Genomic DNA, 14,291 nt, shown 5'->3' with positions numbered 1-14,291 from the left:
GAGATGAGCACTGAGAACAAGTAAATGCCTGATGATTTCTACTTTATCTGGTTTTTATCTTTAACATTCTGTGTGCATTGAGGACAATGAAAATTGATGTAGGATGACAAAGAATAAAGAAAAAGCTTTTCTCAGTTTTATTTTCCATTCAGAAATTCACAGCAGAGAATCATTTGTCTCCAAATATTACCTATGTTCTGCTCAAATATACCAGCTAACAGAAGTCATGGAGATGGCTTTTTGAAAGAGCTGTTTGAAGGGAACTCAGAGATACCAGAGCAGAACCTGGCAGGCTTTGTGTTAGCAGATAAAAAGTTGTCAAAATTATGTAATGAACAGCACGAAAAGCAGAACTGAGTGGTGTGAACAGCAGATTGCTGGGACTGATGGATTGGCTGGAACAAGCAGAAACAAAATCTAAGTGTATAAAAATGAGTGAGGTCATTGTGAAAGGAAACAAACCCACATGTGCTTAGAACAAACAGGAGATCTGGTGTAATTAGTGCATGATGTAAGGGCCTTGGGACTTGAAAGAGAGCAAGAAGAGGAAGCGTCCCCAGTGCAGTGGAGCAACTCCTCTAAATCAGAAGCAGAAAACAGCAGCTCAGGCTGGGCCCTTGCCAGCCGTTCACAGGCATGCTGACGGACGGAGGCTGGAAGGCTTTTCCAGTGTGGTAGTAGCTGCAACCAGATGCCGCAGTCATGGAGTGTTTCAGGGCTAATTGTATTACTTTTATGGGTTTTGACAGGCATGCTAACAGCTGTGTTTCTGAGCTTTCTGGGGAAGCAAAGGACAAGGCAGGAGGTGGAGGTGGTAGTTAATCCATAAAGCCATCCTCTGAGAAAGGAGCCTTGAAAGATTTATCCCCCAGGGCTGGCAAAGAGGAGGTCTCTGGCCAGGTCTGGTGGATTTGGCAAAAAAAAGGTCAAATGACTAATCTCAGTCCATATATGAAGACTCAGTTTGTAAAGCAAGGTGAGCTGGAAAGAAAACTCCTGGAGGGACTTCTGTTGTCACGTTTGTTCATTCAGCCAGAGGAAGATGAGTGGCTGCCTGCATGAACTGTCTTGTGTTCCTCACCCTATGATGTTCTTTTCTACAAAATGCTTTTGTTTTTAATAAGTATTACTCAGCTTTGTGAGAATTACCTGGAAATCCCATTGACTACCTCAAGAAGACAACTATCACAGGGACAGATTTGGTGGGGTACTGAGGTTCCCTCCCTGCCTAGAGAGTGAGGGGGGCTTGGGCAGCCAGCACTGGTCAGGTGGGACCATGGACTTTTTCTGCAAAGAGGTGTCAGCTTTATGCTTGAGGTGCCCCGTAGGCACACAAGAGGAGGAAAAGCCTTGACAGTAGCAATGAATGTTAGTCAATGCAGGCAATAAACACGGACCGCCCATCTTGTGCTTCTCCATCCCTCAGCTGTTTTCGCAGAGCTGCTTTTAACCATGGAGGAGACAAGGAGGTTTAATGAACAGAAAGAGTGTATCATGTAGTTCTGGTGTGAATCTAACAGCTTATCAGAAATAAAGTCATCTGTGGCTTGATAGGAATGAGAACACCAGTTATGCCCTGCAGCATCAAGTAACCTTAATCATTGCACCACCCTGAATGTTTTGGGACTGAGTCTCTGTGTTCATTAATGTGGGTCAGGCTTTTCCACTCAGCCCTATGTGTGTTGTGCATACATCCATCTGTCCACTGGAGAAGCTGCTGCTGCAAGTCTCCTTGGGACCAAAGGGATGGGATTAAACACCAACTCTTGCAAAAGTGGACCACTGCTGCTGCACTTCCCTGTCTACAGGGGAAGACCCCCCCTGAGGAGGGGGGTGTAGGGCAGACCCCCCAGGGACTCAGGTGGTGGGCAGACCTCTCTCTGGGGTCAGGCAGAGGTGACAAGAGGTGATGCTTTCTCCAGCTGCCTGAGATGCTCTGCTGCTGGTGAGAGATCACACTGGACGTCTCGGTGGCTCTTGATGTGCATTAGTTTTGGTGACATTGTGGCTGAGGCTGCCTAGAGGGGTCTGCCGTGTTGTGGGCAGACCGGGCAGCAAGGGGAAGCCCGCAGACAGCTGGGAGTTGGCACCAACACCCTGTCAGAGCCGCTCCACAGCAACAGGCATGGGGACCTGGGGTGAGGGCTCGGTTCCCTGTAGCCCAATGCTGCCTAGCTTTTAGGGCTGCATAGACTGAAACTTGCTGCAAAGACCTCCATCTCCAACAACTCTGTACTTGTAGATTGAAAGATATTAAAATGTTTCAAACTGCATTTGTCTGATTTCTCATAAACAATCATAGTTGCAGTTTAAGATGATTTGCTAATCCCAGCACAATATTGTGGGCCCAGCTGAAATATTTGTGCAGGCATTTGTGTTTGATCAGTATGGAGGTTTCTTTTACTTTCTTCATGAAGTTGTAGGGCAAACCCTTCCCCTCCAATTGAAAAGTCACTTGCTCATACAATTCTTCACTTTCCCAAGACACTGCCTAAAAAATTAGGGAAAAACCCACCTCATCCTCCAACTCTTCCTCTTCCCTGCAAAAAGCCTCACCAAAATGCATGGTGGCTGTTCCTGATTAGAGGAAGAGTTTTCTGCAGAAAACCTTAACTTTACATAGATAGGATATATTTAACTTTGATTTTCACAGTTCTATTTTTGAAGACAAATTGTCAGCAAAAATGTTGACTTTTGTTGAAAAGTTTTCTTTCTACTGAAAAGAAAATGAATGAAAAGTGGAGTGTTGAACCTGAAGCTTTCCTGGTCTGGTGCCACAAGCTTTCTCCTAGGTTCACCCAAAATCCCACATGAAGTAACTGGTAGAATTTCTTTGTTGTTAACTCAAAGTCTGAACCTTCATCTAAACTCATCTGTACCCAGGGATGGCCTCCATGTGCAAACTTCATTTGCAAAATTTTGTGTCTCTGGCTCTATTGTTAATATTTTTAACGAACTTTTTTCAGAGATGTAAGAAGGCTTAATAGGTCGTAAATATGAACTGCTTTGCTACTTTAAAAATTTTTTTTTAATTTCTTTTTTTTTTTTTTGGCATAGAAGGCATCAATAGATCAACTGGCAATATTCTTTCCCGTTTCTGTAGGGAAATACAGAGAAAATCGTAACAGGACTTACAAATTTAAGACATTTGTTTCAGATTGTCTGTGTAAATGAGTACCTAATCAAACGTAAATTCCTAAATTTTTTCTACTTCTTATTTCCTTAATACTGTTTCTCTTGGAACTTGCTGCTTATATTCAGTTTTTCTTGTAAAGCTGTACTGTGGCTGAACCAAGTGAACAGCTGTGTCAGACATAAACCCCATGAAGGGCCAGAACATGTCTGTGGTTATCCTTCCAAATTTTTACAGAGGAAATATATAATTGAAAAGCTAACTGGTAATTTTATTTATCCCAACGGGGGGGGGGGGATGGTTTCCATTTTTTTCCTCAATGCAGTTTGGTTGAGTTTACAGCATCTGGAATTTTGTCTTGTTTGTTATTTACAGAGAAAGCAGCCAGTGTAGTTTCTGATTTCGAAAAAGATTTTTGGAAAAAGTAATGTGTTTGGTCTCAGTCGCCCTTATCTTAAGCCATTGATATAATCACTGCTGAATGATCTATTGATGCCCATTTAGTAAGTAAATGGAAATATATTTTATGTATATTTTTGGAAAACTTGGGTGAATGACTCATGAAGTTAATGTAACACCAACTGTAATTGAGAGAGACTCTGTACAGAACTGCTTATTAGAACAGCAAGATGACAGATGTGCATACAGAAGGATTTTAAAGGTCTCATTTTGTAAGTCTTACCACTGCAGTGCATAGTTGCATTGAGGAGGGATAGATTTGAAACACAGTGTCCTAGTCCTTCCTGGTCTCAATATTTTGCTTGGACATGGAGAAATGTAAAACGAACACATGCTTGGTCCTGTAAGTTTGAATCAGCTGTCAAGCAGAAGACAGTCAAGTTGCACAGTAGGTAAAAAGTCATTACAGGAATGTGGGTAAAATGTGCATTACTTGCTAGCCTGAGCAGTGAGACTGGTGAGGGAAATACATCTTAGAGTCCCCCTTCTGCTGTCCTTTCTCCTGGCAGTAGGTGTTTGCCTTCACCAGGGAACCACTAGCAGTAAAAGGTAATTAGTCCCTGGCTTTTGTCATCTGTGCAGAAGCTTGTCTTTGCTCTGAGTCTTTGCTCAGGAGCTAGCAGGGCTCATTGATGGAGCTTTAGACTAGACATGACAGGGGAAGGAGACAATATAAGGCTTGCTGTTGTCAAGCTGTGGAGTTACACGCCAAGATTAGAGGGACAGAGTGCAGGCAAGGGCCCTCAGCCAGTGGATCCTGTGGTGTTCTAGCCACACTGGAGCACAGCTGAAATCTTATGCAGACAACCCAGAGGCTCCTGAGGTACTAGAAGCCAACAGGGGAACCCTAGTGAAATATCTCAATGAAATTAAGGGGCGTTTCTCTAAGAAGGCAACACGGCTGACACACAGCTGAGATGCCTTTACACCAATGCACAAAGTGTGGGCAACAAACAGGAGGAGTTGGAAGCCACTGCACTGCTAGAAATCTATGACCTCATTGCCATTACTGAAACTTGGTGGGACAAATCTCATGACTGAAGTGTGACTGTTGATGGCTACAGGCTGTTCAGAAGGGGCAGGGGAGGAAGGAGAGGCGAAAGGCTTGCCCTCTACATCAAGAGGTGGATCAAATGTGAAGAGCTGTTTCTGAAGAATAGCTGTGGGTAAGAAAGACCAAGACAATAAAGGGAACCACATGGGTGGCATTTACTACAGGTCACTCAGTCAAGGGCAGCCTATTGACAAAGGTTTCTTGCTCCAGCCACAGGAGGCATCGCACTTGCAGTCTCTTGTCCTGCTGGAAGAATTCAACTACCCTGCCTTCTGCTGGGAAAGTAGTACAGTGAGCTGTAGGCAATCCAGTAGACTCCTGAAGTGCATTGAGAATAATTTTTCAGGCCAGGTAATAGACAGGGCCACCAGAGGGGATGTCAACCGACACAAGTGATCAGGGCCATCAAGACTGGAGGCAGCCTGGGCTGCAGTGATTGCACACTGGTGAATTTCACAGTCCTGAGGGGTATGGGCCAGGAGAAGAGTCAAGTCAGAACCATGAATTTTAGGAAAGCAAACTTCCAGGTTGCCAAGGAGTTAGTGAATAGGACCCCTTTGTAAGCTGCTCTGAGGGACAAGAGAGCAGAAGAGATCTGGCAGATCTTTAAGGATGCTTTCTGTAGAGCACAAGAACTAGCGTCCCCCAGCAGCAAAAGTTCAGGCAAGGAAGAGACCAGCATGGCTGAGTTGGGACCTGCTGATCAAACTAATGGGCAAGAAAGAAATCCACAGGCAGTGGAAGCAGGGACAGGTGTCCTGAGAAGAGTGTAGGGATTCAACCCAGTTGTGTAAGGATGGGATGAGGGAAAGCTGCAGCTGAACTTGAGAAGGGTCACAAAGAGTAACAAGAATGGCTTCTACAGGAGCTTCAGCCAAAAAAAGAAGGTCAAAGAAAGTGTTCACCCCCTCGATAAGCAAGGCTGGCAAACCAGTAACAAGGACTAGCAGGCTGAGGTACTCAACAATTTTTTGTCTCAGCTTTCACTTTCAACCTCTCTTCCTACACCTCTTGAGTGGATAGACTGTAAAACGGGGCTGGGGGAGGCAGGCCTCTCCCACTATAAAGACAATCAGCTTTGCGACCACGTGAGGAATCTGAGCATATGTGATGAGATGCATCCCAGAGTCCTGAGGGAATTAGCTGATGTCGTTGCCAAGCCACTCTCCATGATATTCAAAAAATCATGGCAATTACAAAGTGGAAAAGAAAGTGCAGCCTTCCTGTATTTGCACAGCCCCTTACACTGCTTAGGGCTGCATCTACTCCCTGAGCAAGTAATTGCCAAAAATTGCATGCTTGTGTTTCTGTATCTTCTGTGTTTTCCTAGAGTTTTGTGATTACCTCTGATTTTCAAAAATCTCCTGTGATTTTGAAGAATAACCCTCTCTTGATAACTCCTGAATGACTGCTATAAATTAAGTGCCATAGGGATTTTCAGGAGGACTGTGGCAGGCTGCAAAATGGAGCTGCACATTGTATTTTTAATGAGATTTCAGGCTAGAGCACTGTGCATTCATCAGATTCTTCATAGACTGGTAAATAACCTTCTGTTACTCCCAAAAACAAGTGTGGAAAGTTGTCTGCTTCTTTACTCCAAGGAGCCCTCTCTTGGCATTGATTTGCTCTCACAATTGCTCTGTGTCAGTCCATGTGGTCTGCATTGTGAGACCTTCCTTTCTGCAGCTAATGCATGTCGTTGCTATTGCTGAACTACAGTTTAGGGTAAAGGCCATTTAGTCAATGTCAGCATTCATTCGGAAGAAGTTTAATGTTAGCATTTTCTGTGCTTGGTGCTGCCAAGTGCCAGGCTCCCTGATCCTGATTAGCAAAGCATTTAAACTTGCCCATGAAGCTCTCCATCAGTCCTCACATTGATTTCAGTGGAGCCAATTACACACTTGAACTTTCAAAAGATGCTAAAATGATTAGGTTGGGGGTGAGAGCACATCAATTAAAGAGAGAGTTCTTTGTTCTCATATCTGTGGGGAATCAGACAAAGTGAGAGCAAGTGTATAGCACACAGAGAACACAGAGTCAAGTTTACAGTAACATAATCATCACTACTGGAAATTGTGAGAGGCTTTCTTTTAAACCACTATTTTTGTAGAAGAACCTTAGTCTACTTATAATTAAGTCTTAAAACCAGGGAGCCATCTAAGCTTCATAGCTGGCAATTTGAGGTCTTCCTGTGAATATATTTTCCTGTATCAACACTAATTTATTCTGGGGGGGAAAAAAAAGTTTACTATTATAAGAAAGATCTGTTTCCTATGGGGTTTCTCTTGAAGTGCAGACAAAAATAGGGCTTAAATCTAAACTGAAATTGCCAGTATGGATTCTGAATTGTAGGTTTCTTTGTAAAATGATCCAAATTCAGACTAGTCAAAAAATGTAAATTCTTCATCTGAATGGGATATTGCCACTTACATCGATTTAAAAAAATGTGCAAGAAGCATTCAAGGTGAATTTCTTTTATCTTCCTGTGAAAAAACATGCATACCTTTGGCTGGCACATGCCAGCAAATAAATGCTGTGAGTGTTAACTTTTGTGAACTAACTGGATATCTGCATGCAAGTAGATGTTTTATGGACTCACATTTATGTAGTGGCAGATTAAGTATTTGGCATGGACATTAGGGACCTATTTTTAAGTATTCCTGTGTTTATTTTTCTTTCAAATGCTGCTGCAGTAACAAGTTACTTGCACTTAACCAGTGATTTTGTATCTTTCCCCAACAGACTAAAACCAGAGAGTAGATATAAAGAGAAATTATAAGAGGCAAAAAAAACTTCCATTCCCTAAAAAGGGAAGGGAAACAAATTTCACATTTCTCTGTTTGCATGGCCTCTTATACTGGTTAGAGCTGCAGCTACCTCCTAGCAATCATTTATCTTACATGTGTTAAACAAAGTGTACAGTACAAATGGGTTACTGTGCACTCTGTCTGCAGGTGAGAGAGAGAGCAGATGCAGGGTAGATGCTGTAACATGCACTGCCCAAAGAATCAGGTGTTGACAGAGTGGCTGTCTTGCTCCTGGCTTCTTCCCAGGAGTGTATGGGAGAGGACTTTGGGATTCTCATAGAGCAGATCTTTACCTGCTCTTTGCTTTGAGGGGGTGGTGACTGTTCATGAGGATGATTTTTTTTCCCATCGAAGAGAATACTTTTGAAAAGGCAATGGGGGAGCTCCTGGGAAGCAACCTCAGGGTGGCTTGGGCTTGGAGGGTTGAGCCAGGGTTTGGGAGGGCAGAGTATGTCTCAAAGACAAGCAATGCATTTAACATCAGTGCAACTGCTGAAGTTTCCAAGTTACACAGGTATTTGCATACACATATAAACTGAGACAAGCTCCTTGGTCAAGTAAAATGAGATTAAAGAAAAGGAAATATATTCCCTGGGCATTTTAAAGTGTCTATGTCAAAGGTTGACTTGGCACAGTCCCTGACAGCACTTATGACTCGTGCTTGCAAGCTTGGCTGTTGAGAATTAGTATCAGAAATGGGATTTGTCTAATACACATTGACACTAGGTGAGAAGGATCATCTTCCTGATTGTGTATGGGATAGTGTCTCAGACATGGGTGTCCTATCTTGTTTTGGTTTTTGTTTTGTGGTGTTTGGGATTTTTAATTTATTTTTATTTTACAATTTTCTTTCTCCTTGTTTCACTTGTTTCTGGCAATGCATTTCAGGTTTCTGTGACTTCTGTATTCCATTTTACTCTTCCAATCTTGGTTTTGATGTCTTAGTAAAGCCTCCAGGACCAGGCTTCTGTTTTCCTGTAATTTATTTACTGTTGCCTTCTTTTTCTACATGTTGTTTCTTTTGCACTTTTTAGGCCTCTGTGCATTTTTAGCTTGGAGTTGGACTTGATGATCCTTATCCCTTCCAACTCATAAAATTCTGTGGTTCTGTGATTTCTTTCTTTTTTGTAGAGAAGGTTGTGTTTTAGGCCAAGCTCCAGAGAGTAATTTTGAAATAATCTGATTGAGAATGCTGATACATTTAAACATTGCTTTACATTTAGCTCTTCCTTAAATCAGCAGCCTTGTACACATTAATATTACTACATAAAAGTGTCTTTCTAATTTTAATGTTTGAAACCAAAAGTGGTTTGGAAGTTTTTAGCTGCAGTGTCTTGTTTTATGTATTGTTTTAAAATTTAAATTAAATCAAAAAGCTTTGATCCATGAAACAACTAAATATTCCTGCAAAATATTTCTGCATGTGTAAATTATCTGTCAACAGCTATCAGTTCTGTCAACAGCTGTCTGCTTTATGCTGATACAACATCTTCCTGTTAAGATTTCCGATAGTTTAAAAATTGTGATGAAAACCACTCTGAGACATAGGAAGTCATGTTTGTGTGAGTACAGTAGGATATCAAGAGGTTAAATGACTTATCAGATGAGTGGCAGTCTCAGTCTCCTGACCTAGCCCCAGAACTGCCATTCCTTTCTAAATAAGAACTTTTTCCAGGGATGCAAAAGCAAAGCCTTTGGCATTTATTATTTGGATGTGTGTGTGTTCTCAGGACATTACATTTCTGTGGATACATCTTACGAGGGTGAGAAAGCAGTGCTGTACAGCCCAGATCTGTACTCCGAGGAGTGGACCTGTGTCAGACTGATTTATCAGATAGCAACGACTTTAGAGACTTCACCTGATCCCACCAGGCTCAACCTGTACCTGAGGCAAGAAGGAGAAAGTTTTGATCGTTTGCTGTGGTCAGCCAAGGAGACCTCAGACAGCTGGCTCATAGCTAGCTTAGATTTAATGAACAGCACAAAGAAGTATAAGGTAAGCCCAATTTTAGTAGATGCCAGAGACTTTCTGGTGCATATGTTGGACTGTACAGACTTCTTTTTTGACCTATTCAAACTCTTTTGAGCCCAGTTCTTCGCTTTCATCTCTAAGGCTGGCAGCACATCAGTCAGTTGACCCCTCTGTCCCCAGCACTCATGAGCAGGGCTGGCATGAGGCTGTGTTCTGACCAGCAAAGGTGTGGAGCAGCTCCCGGGGATGCACAGCTGGCTGAAACCTACAGTGAGGATGCTTCACCTCCTGGCATCCCTGTGGAGCGACTGGTGCCATGTAGCAGATATGAAACCTCCCCAGTTCTGGACCTGCAGCTGCACTCACTCATTCCTGCCCACTGTGCCTTTCAGGAAAGAGTCAATTGCTGACAGGAGAGTATTTCTACCCAAAAATCATCACATCGCATCACTCACAATAACATCTTGCGTAACCACAGCTGAGGAATATGGAATTCGTTACTCTTAAATGAAGTGTGGGAATTTTTTGCCTTGTTTCATTGTCCTTCAGTGTGTCTTCTGTGCACAAGTAAGAGCATTTGCTCTGTCTTTAATGCATTCTGCCAAGCTCTTTCAGCAAAAGCACCTCTCCTGACTGTAAGGATGATGAGCCCCCCACATGTATTTAATTCATTCTCCTGTTTATCCTGTTTAAATATTCAGGATAATGAAAACCTAAAATTTACAGCTTGATTTATATTTTACAGCTTGTACTGGAAGGTGAAATGGGACAAGATAAATCTGCCAGTATAGCAATTTTTGAAATCAAAATAACTCCTGGATATTGTATGGGTAAGTACTCTCTGCTCAACCCCTATATTCTCTGCATAAAAAGAAAAAGCCTTGTTGGCAGTTATAAAGCTGGATTAAAGGTCTGGGTTTAGAGAAAAGGCAACGGCTTTTTCCTTATTGACTGCCATGTTCAATATAGATGATTTTTAAGGTAAGGTTACACACACTAATTAGTGGAGGTTTTTTTCACCTGTCTCTGTGATATACATAGATATATCACATAAAATAATTAATTCCAAAGTTATTTATTGTCCAAGCAGGAATAAGGGTTATTTTTTAAAAAAACTTTGCACTGCTGCAAATACTAGACATAACAGTTGCAATATTATTTCTGCTCTCTGCCTGCTCATGCTTCATTACAGTGGCATCTTGCAGGCTGCAGAGCCAAAACTGTTGATATTTATGGTTTCTGCTATTTCCTCAGGACATTTGCCAAAAACTGCTAATGAAGTTCAAAAATTTCAGCATCTAGGAAGCTGAGAGACCTTTGCATTTCTGGGGAGGTCTGGCGAATTGTCACAATTCTTTGGCTCTGTGAAGGAAACAGAGCAGTTGCATTACTGTTATGAAATACTAATCCTGTGTTGTTTCTAGCTATCCCTGATTTACTAGTGAAAGTTCTGCTCTAAGCATTTAATACCATGAAGTGCTGTATTTTAAATCTGCTTTATTTGGTTCTAAATTACAACAGTCCTATATTGACAAATAATGGAAAAGCAGATTAGTCCAAAGACGATGGAAATGGAAATTTTTTTAAAAAATGATCTAAAATGGGAGCTAAGTTTGCTTCTGTTTATTATGAGCTCATAAGTGCTGTGTCCGGTTTTATAAATATAGGCATTATCTGCACTGCCATATATGAAGTGAGGGCAGTGCTTAGCAATTTGCTCTTGCCATTTCTGTAATGAAAATGTGTGCACTCGGCTGATGGTGTCTGCAATTGCAGAATGTGACTTTGAAGAAAATCATCTTTGTGGTTTCGTGAACCGCTGGAATCCCAATGTCAACTGGTTTGTTGGTGGAGGAAACATTCGCAATTCTCAGTCTATCCTGCCCAAAGACCACACACTTAACAGTGCACTGGGTAAGCAACAAATGTAGAGCAAAAATATAGTGGAAAAATCTGAGTCTGTGATTCATGTATGACTCTCATTCTGGGAGTTATTATTATGTGAGTTCTTTCTTTTCTCCCAGCATTGCAGGGGGTGGGGTGTTAAGAATGATTCAGGAGATAAAAAAGGGATTAGAAAAAGTTTGGGGTATTCACAGGTGTTCACACAAAATGTCATGTAGGTTTTATAATAAGGTTGTTTTGCTCTTTGCTAGGATTCAAAGGTACTCAAAGTAAGAATAAAATTTTGAATGAAGAGGGGGAATATTCACCCTTCTGTGTATTTTAAAAGTATGGGTCACACTAAGTTTTAGATTCTTGTACATCTGGCAGGGGTTTTCTTTCCCATGGCTATCGAGAAAGTTGAGTAGGAAAACTTAGGGATTGAAACATGCTTGGAAACTCATTAAATTGCACGGTTTAGGAGTTTTGTTTCTTTCAGTCTAGTCTAGTACAGCCCCTCAGAGGCAGAATACTCTAAAGACTTACAGGAATTTTGGCACTTGCCTTGTATGAAATCCTTGTCCTGGACACATCACTGAGAGGAGAGCTTTTTACATAGCCATGGAGAAGGATGTACCACAGCAGGTGATGGTCAGGACACCTGGCTGCTGCAACACACTGTGTGTCTCAGACAGTGTGATGCTTGTGACTGTGCAAGGAATGGCATCATGAAAAGCAGGGTTGCTCCTCTTTCCTTAACTCATGCCACTGTGCCTTTTTATTTATTTCACAATTGTGTGAGTTGAGTACAGAGTGTAATTCTGTCCCTGCATCACGTCACAGCACCTAAATGCTGGTAAAATTTTGATGGAAGTTTAACTTACCACAACTTCAACAACAGACAGTGGGTCAACCTATTAAATGGGTACTGTGACAGGAAATACTGCCAACTGGGAGGGATCTGTTTTCTTGTAGCCACAGCATTTCTATTTCACACCAAACCCTCACTGCTGACCATTGACTGAGAAGGCCACAGGAAGCCTAAAGTCAAGAAAGAGCCTTCTTTTTTGCAAGAATTGGACTATGGAGGTGCATCAGCCAGGGAGATAATAGCTAAGCTATGAAATGTGCTAAAACTGTAGAGTAAAAGTGAAGCTGAGAACTTCTCAGGCAAGTATCACTTAAGTCACCTCTCCCCTGGCAGTGGGCAAGCTAGAGGAGACCCACAGCCAAGAAAGCCCTTTCACCTCCCTTCACCAGAGTGAAGTGAGAAGTGACATTTACAGCTTTGAGAACACTATGAGCTAATTATCTTAGTGATGCCCATACAAACCTAACGGCACAGTTTGCAGTGTCCATGCTGAAGTACTCTGCCAATTTGACACTTCATTCTCTTCTGAGTTTTCTACTGTGAAGAACCATTTTTTGATTAATCATATACTGTTTGGTGCTGTGTTTCTGGGAGTGTAGAAGAAGAAAAACTAGAGATGCACAGCATATTTGTGAACATGAATGTGGCCTGTTTAAACTGAGATTGCTCTTCCAAAATCAAAGCCTTAGAAGCTGTACCCTTTGAAAATCCTGCAGGTCATATTGGCTGTTGAGGGGGAGGGAGTGTGTACTCATGGGTAATGCACTTTTCTGTTTATTAATGTCTCCCAAAACTCTTCTTTAAGGTTTTACAAAAAACCTCCAGTCTATTCGGTAAAGATAGATAAACCAAATCCTAGATAGACCAAGCAGAATTATACAAGCAGTGAAATGTGCAGATTAAAGGTTATTTGCCAATTAATTAGATATATTAAAAGAACTGCTGTGTAAAATGTGAGAAAACACGACTTATAATCTTGATCATTTACTTCAGTTGCCTCAGTAAAGGTTGCACTTTTCAGTGCCTTTTTTTCCGAAAAAAAGACTAAATACTATACTGAGGCGTTGGTAGGCAGACAATTTACACAATTGTTACACAGTTTTTCATTTATGGATGGCTCCCAAAATTTAGAGTTATTACTTTTCAGATATAAATATAAATATTTATTTATAATAATAACAAATATTTAAGAAAGAACTGAGACTGACTATTTTGCCAGTGGTACCTTAACCAAACAACTTTGGCTTGTACGTAGGAGGAAAGGAGAAAAAAAAATCTTTTAGAATTACTAAAACTTACTAAAAAGCAATCATTGTTGCCAGGACATGGTCTAAGCCATATGTTTAGTCCCTGTTCATCTCCTGATACTGTGAGATACTATGAGATACTGTGACTTATACCAAGTTTCTTTCCTACTCATAGGTCATTACATGTACGTGGACTCTGTTTATGTCAAACATTTTCAGGAAGTGGCCCAGCTAATCTCACCAAAGACAACAGCCCCAATGTCTGGATGCTTATCTTTTTATTATCAACTTAAGCAGGAGAGCAGCATTGTTTTTACTGTTTACTTGAGAGATGTGAGTGGCTTTTACGAAGAGATCTGGAAAACAGACACTGCTCTGACTACAGACTGGGCACTGGCAGAAGTTGACTTCAATGCACCGTACCCCATGGAGGTAAAGCAATCCTGCCTGTACAGGCCAGCTATGACTTCCAGGTTGCCTCAGATATGAGTGCCAGCTCAGGCTAAGCCAGGAACATGGCAGTGACCATCCAGTATCTGAAAAATGGTTATAAAGATGCTGGTGATCTGTGGTTTTCTTTGCCCTCTGCATAAGTGTCAAGGAGGGATCACTTTCCATACTTGTGCTTGATTTTGAAGTCAGGTGTTGTGGTGCTTGATCAGAATACCTTGGGAGGTTGTAGAGTCCTACTAATGTGAGGTTTCTCAGTTGTGACTGAATAATTCTCTCAGTCCTGTATTTCTGTGACTCCATGGTCCATTTTTGAGGATGCTGAGTATCATAAAATAATGCCCTGAAGAAGACAATTTTTTGCAATGTATGTGAGGTCTATTCTCTACCTTAATATGACCCTGCAATTCATGA

At 41.6% G+C, this 14,291-nt stretch overlaps 1 protein-coding gene across 1 annotated transcript in view; it reads left to right on the top strand.

Annotated features, from left to right (window-relative positions):
* Positions 1–4,243: 4,243 nt before the first annotated feature.
* Positions 4,244–14,291, top strand: part of MAMDC2 (MAM domain containing 2) — a 31,560-nt gene continuing 21,512 nt past the window's right edge. Inside the window, exons 1-5 of the mRNA XM_018085842.1 lie at positions 4,244–4,325; positions 9,184–9,449; positions 10,171–10,255; positions 11,202–11,339; positions 13,603–13,859. Of these exons, the coding sequence (XP_017941331.1) occupies positions 4,244–4,325; positions 9,184–9,449; positions 10,171–10,255; positions 11,202–11,339; positions 13,603–13,859 (828 nt within the window). The remainder of the gene's footprint in view (positions 4,326–9,183; positions 9,450–10,170; positions 10,256–11,201; positions 11,340–13,602; positions 13,860–14,291) is intronic.

Source organism: Manacus vitellinus, unplaced genomic scaffold (assembly GCF_001715985.3).
Source record: "Manacus vitellinus isolate BGI_N305 unplaced genomic scaffold, ASM171598v3 scaffold_9_pilon, whole genome shotgun sequence".
Taxonomy (NCBI): Eukaryota; Metazoa; Chordata; class Aves; order Passeriformes; family Pipridae; genus Manacus; species Manacus vitellinus.
Note: the sequence above shows the minus strand (reverse complement) of the source record. Positions and strands in the feature narration are given on the sequence as shown.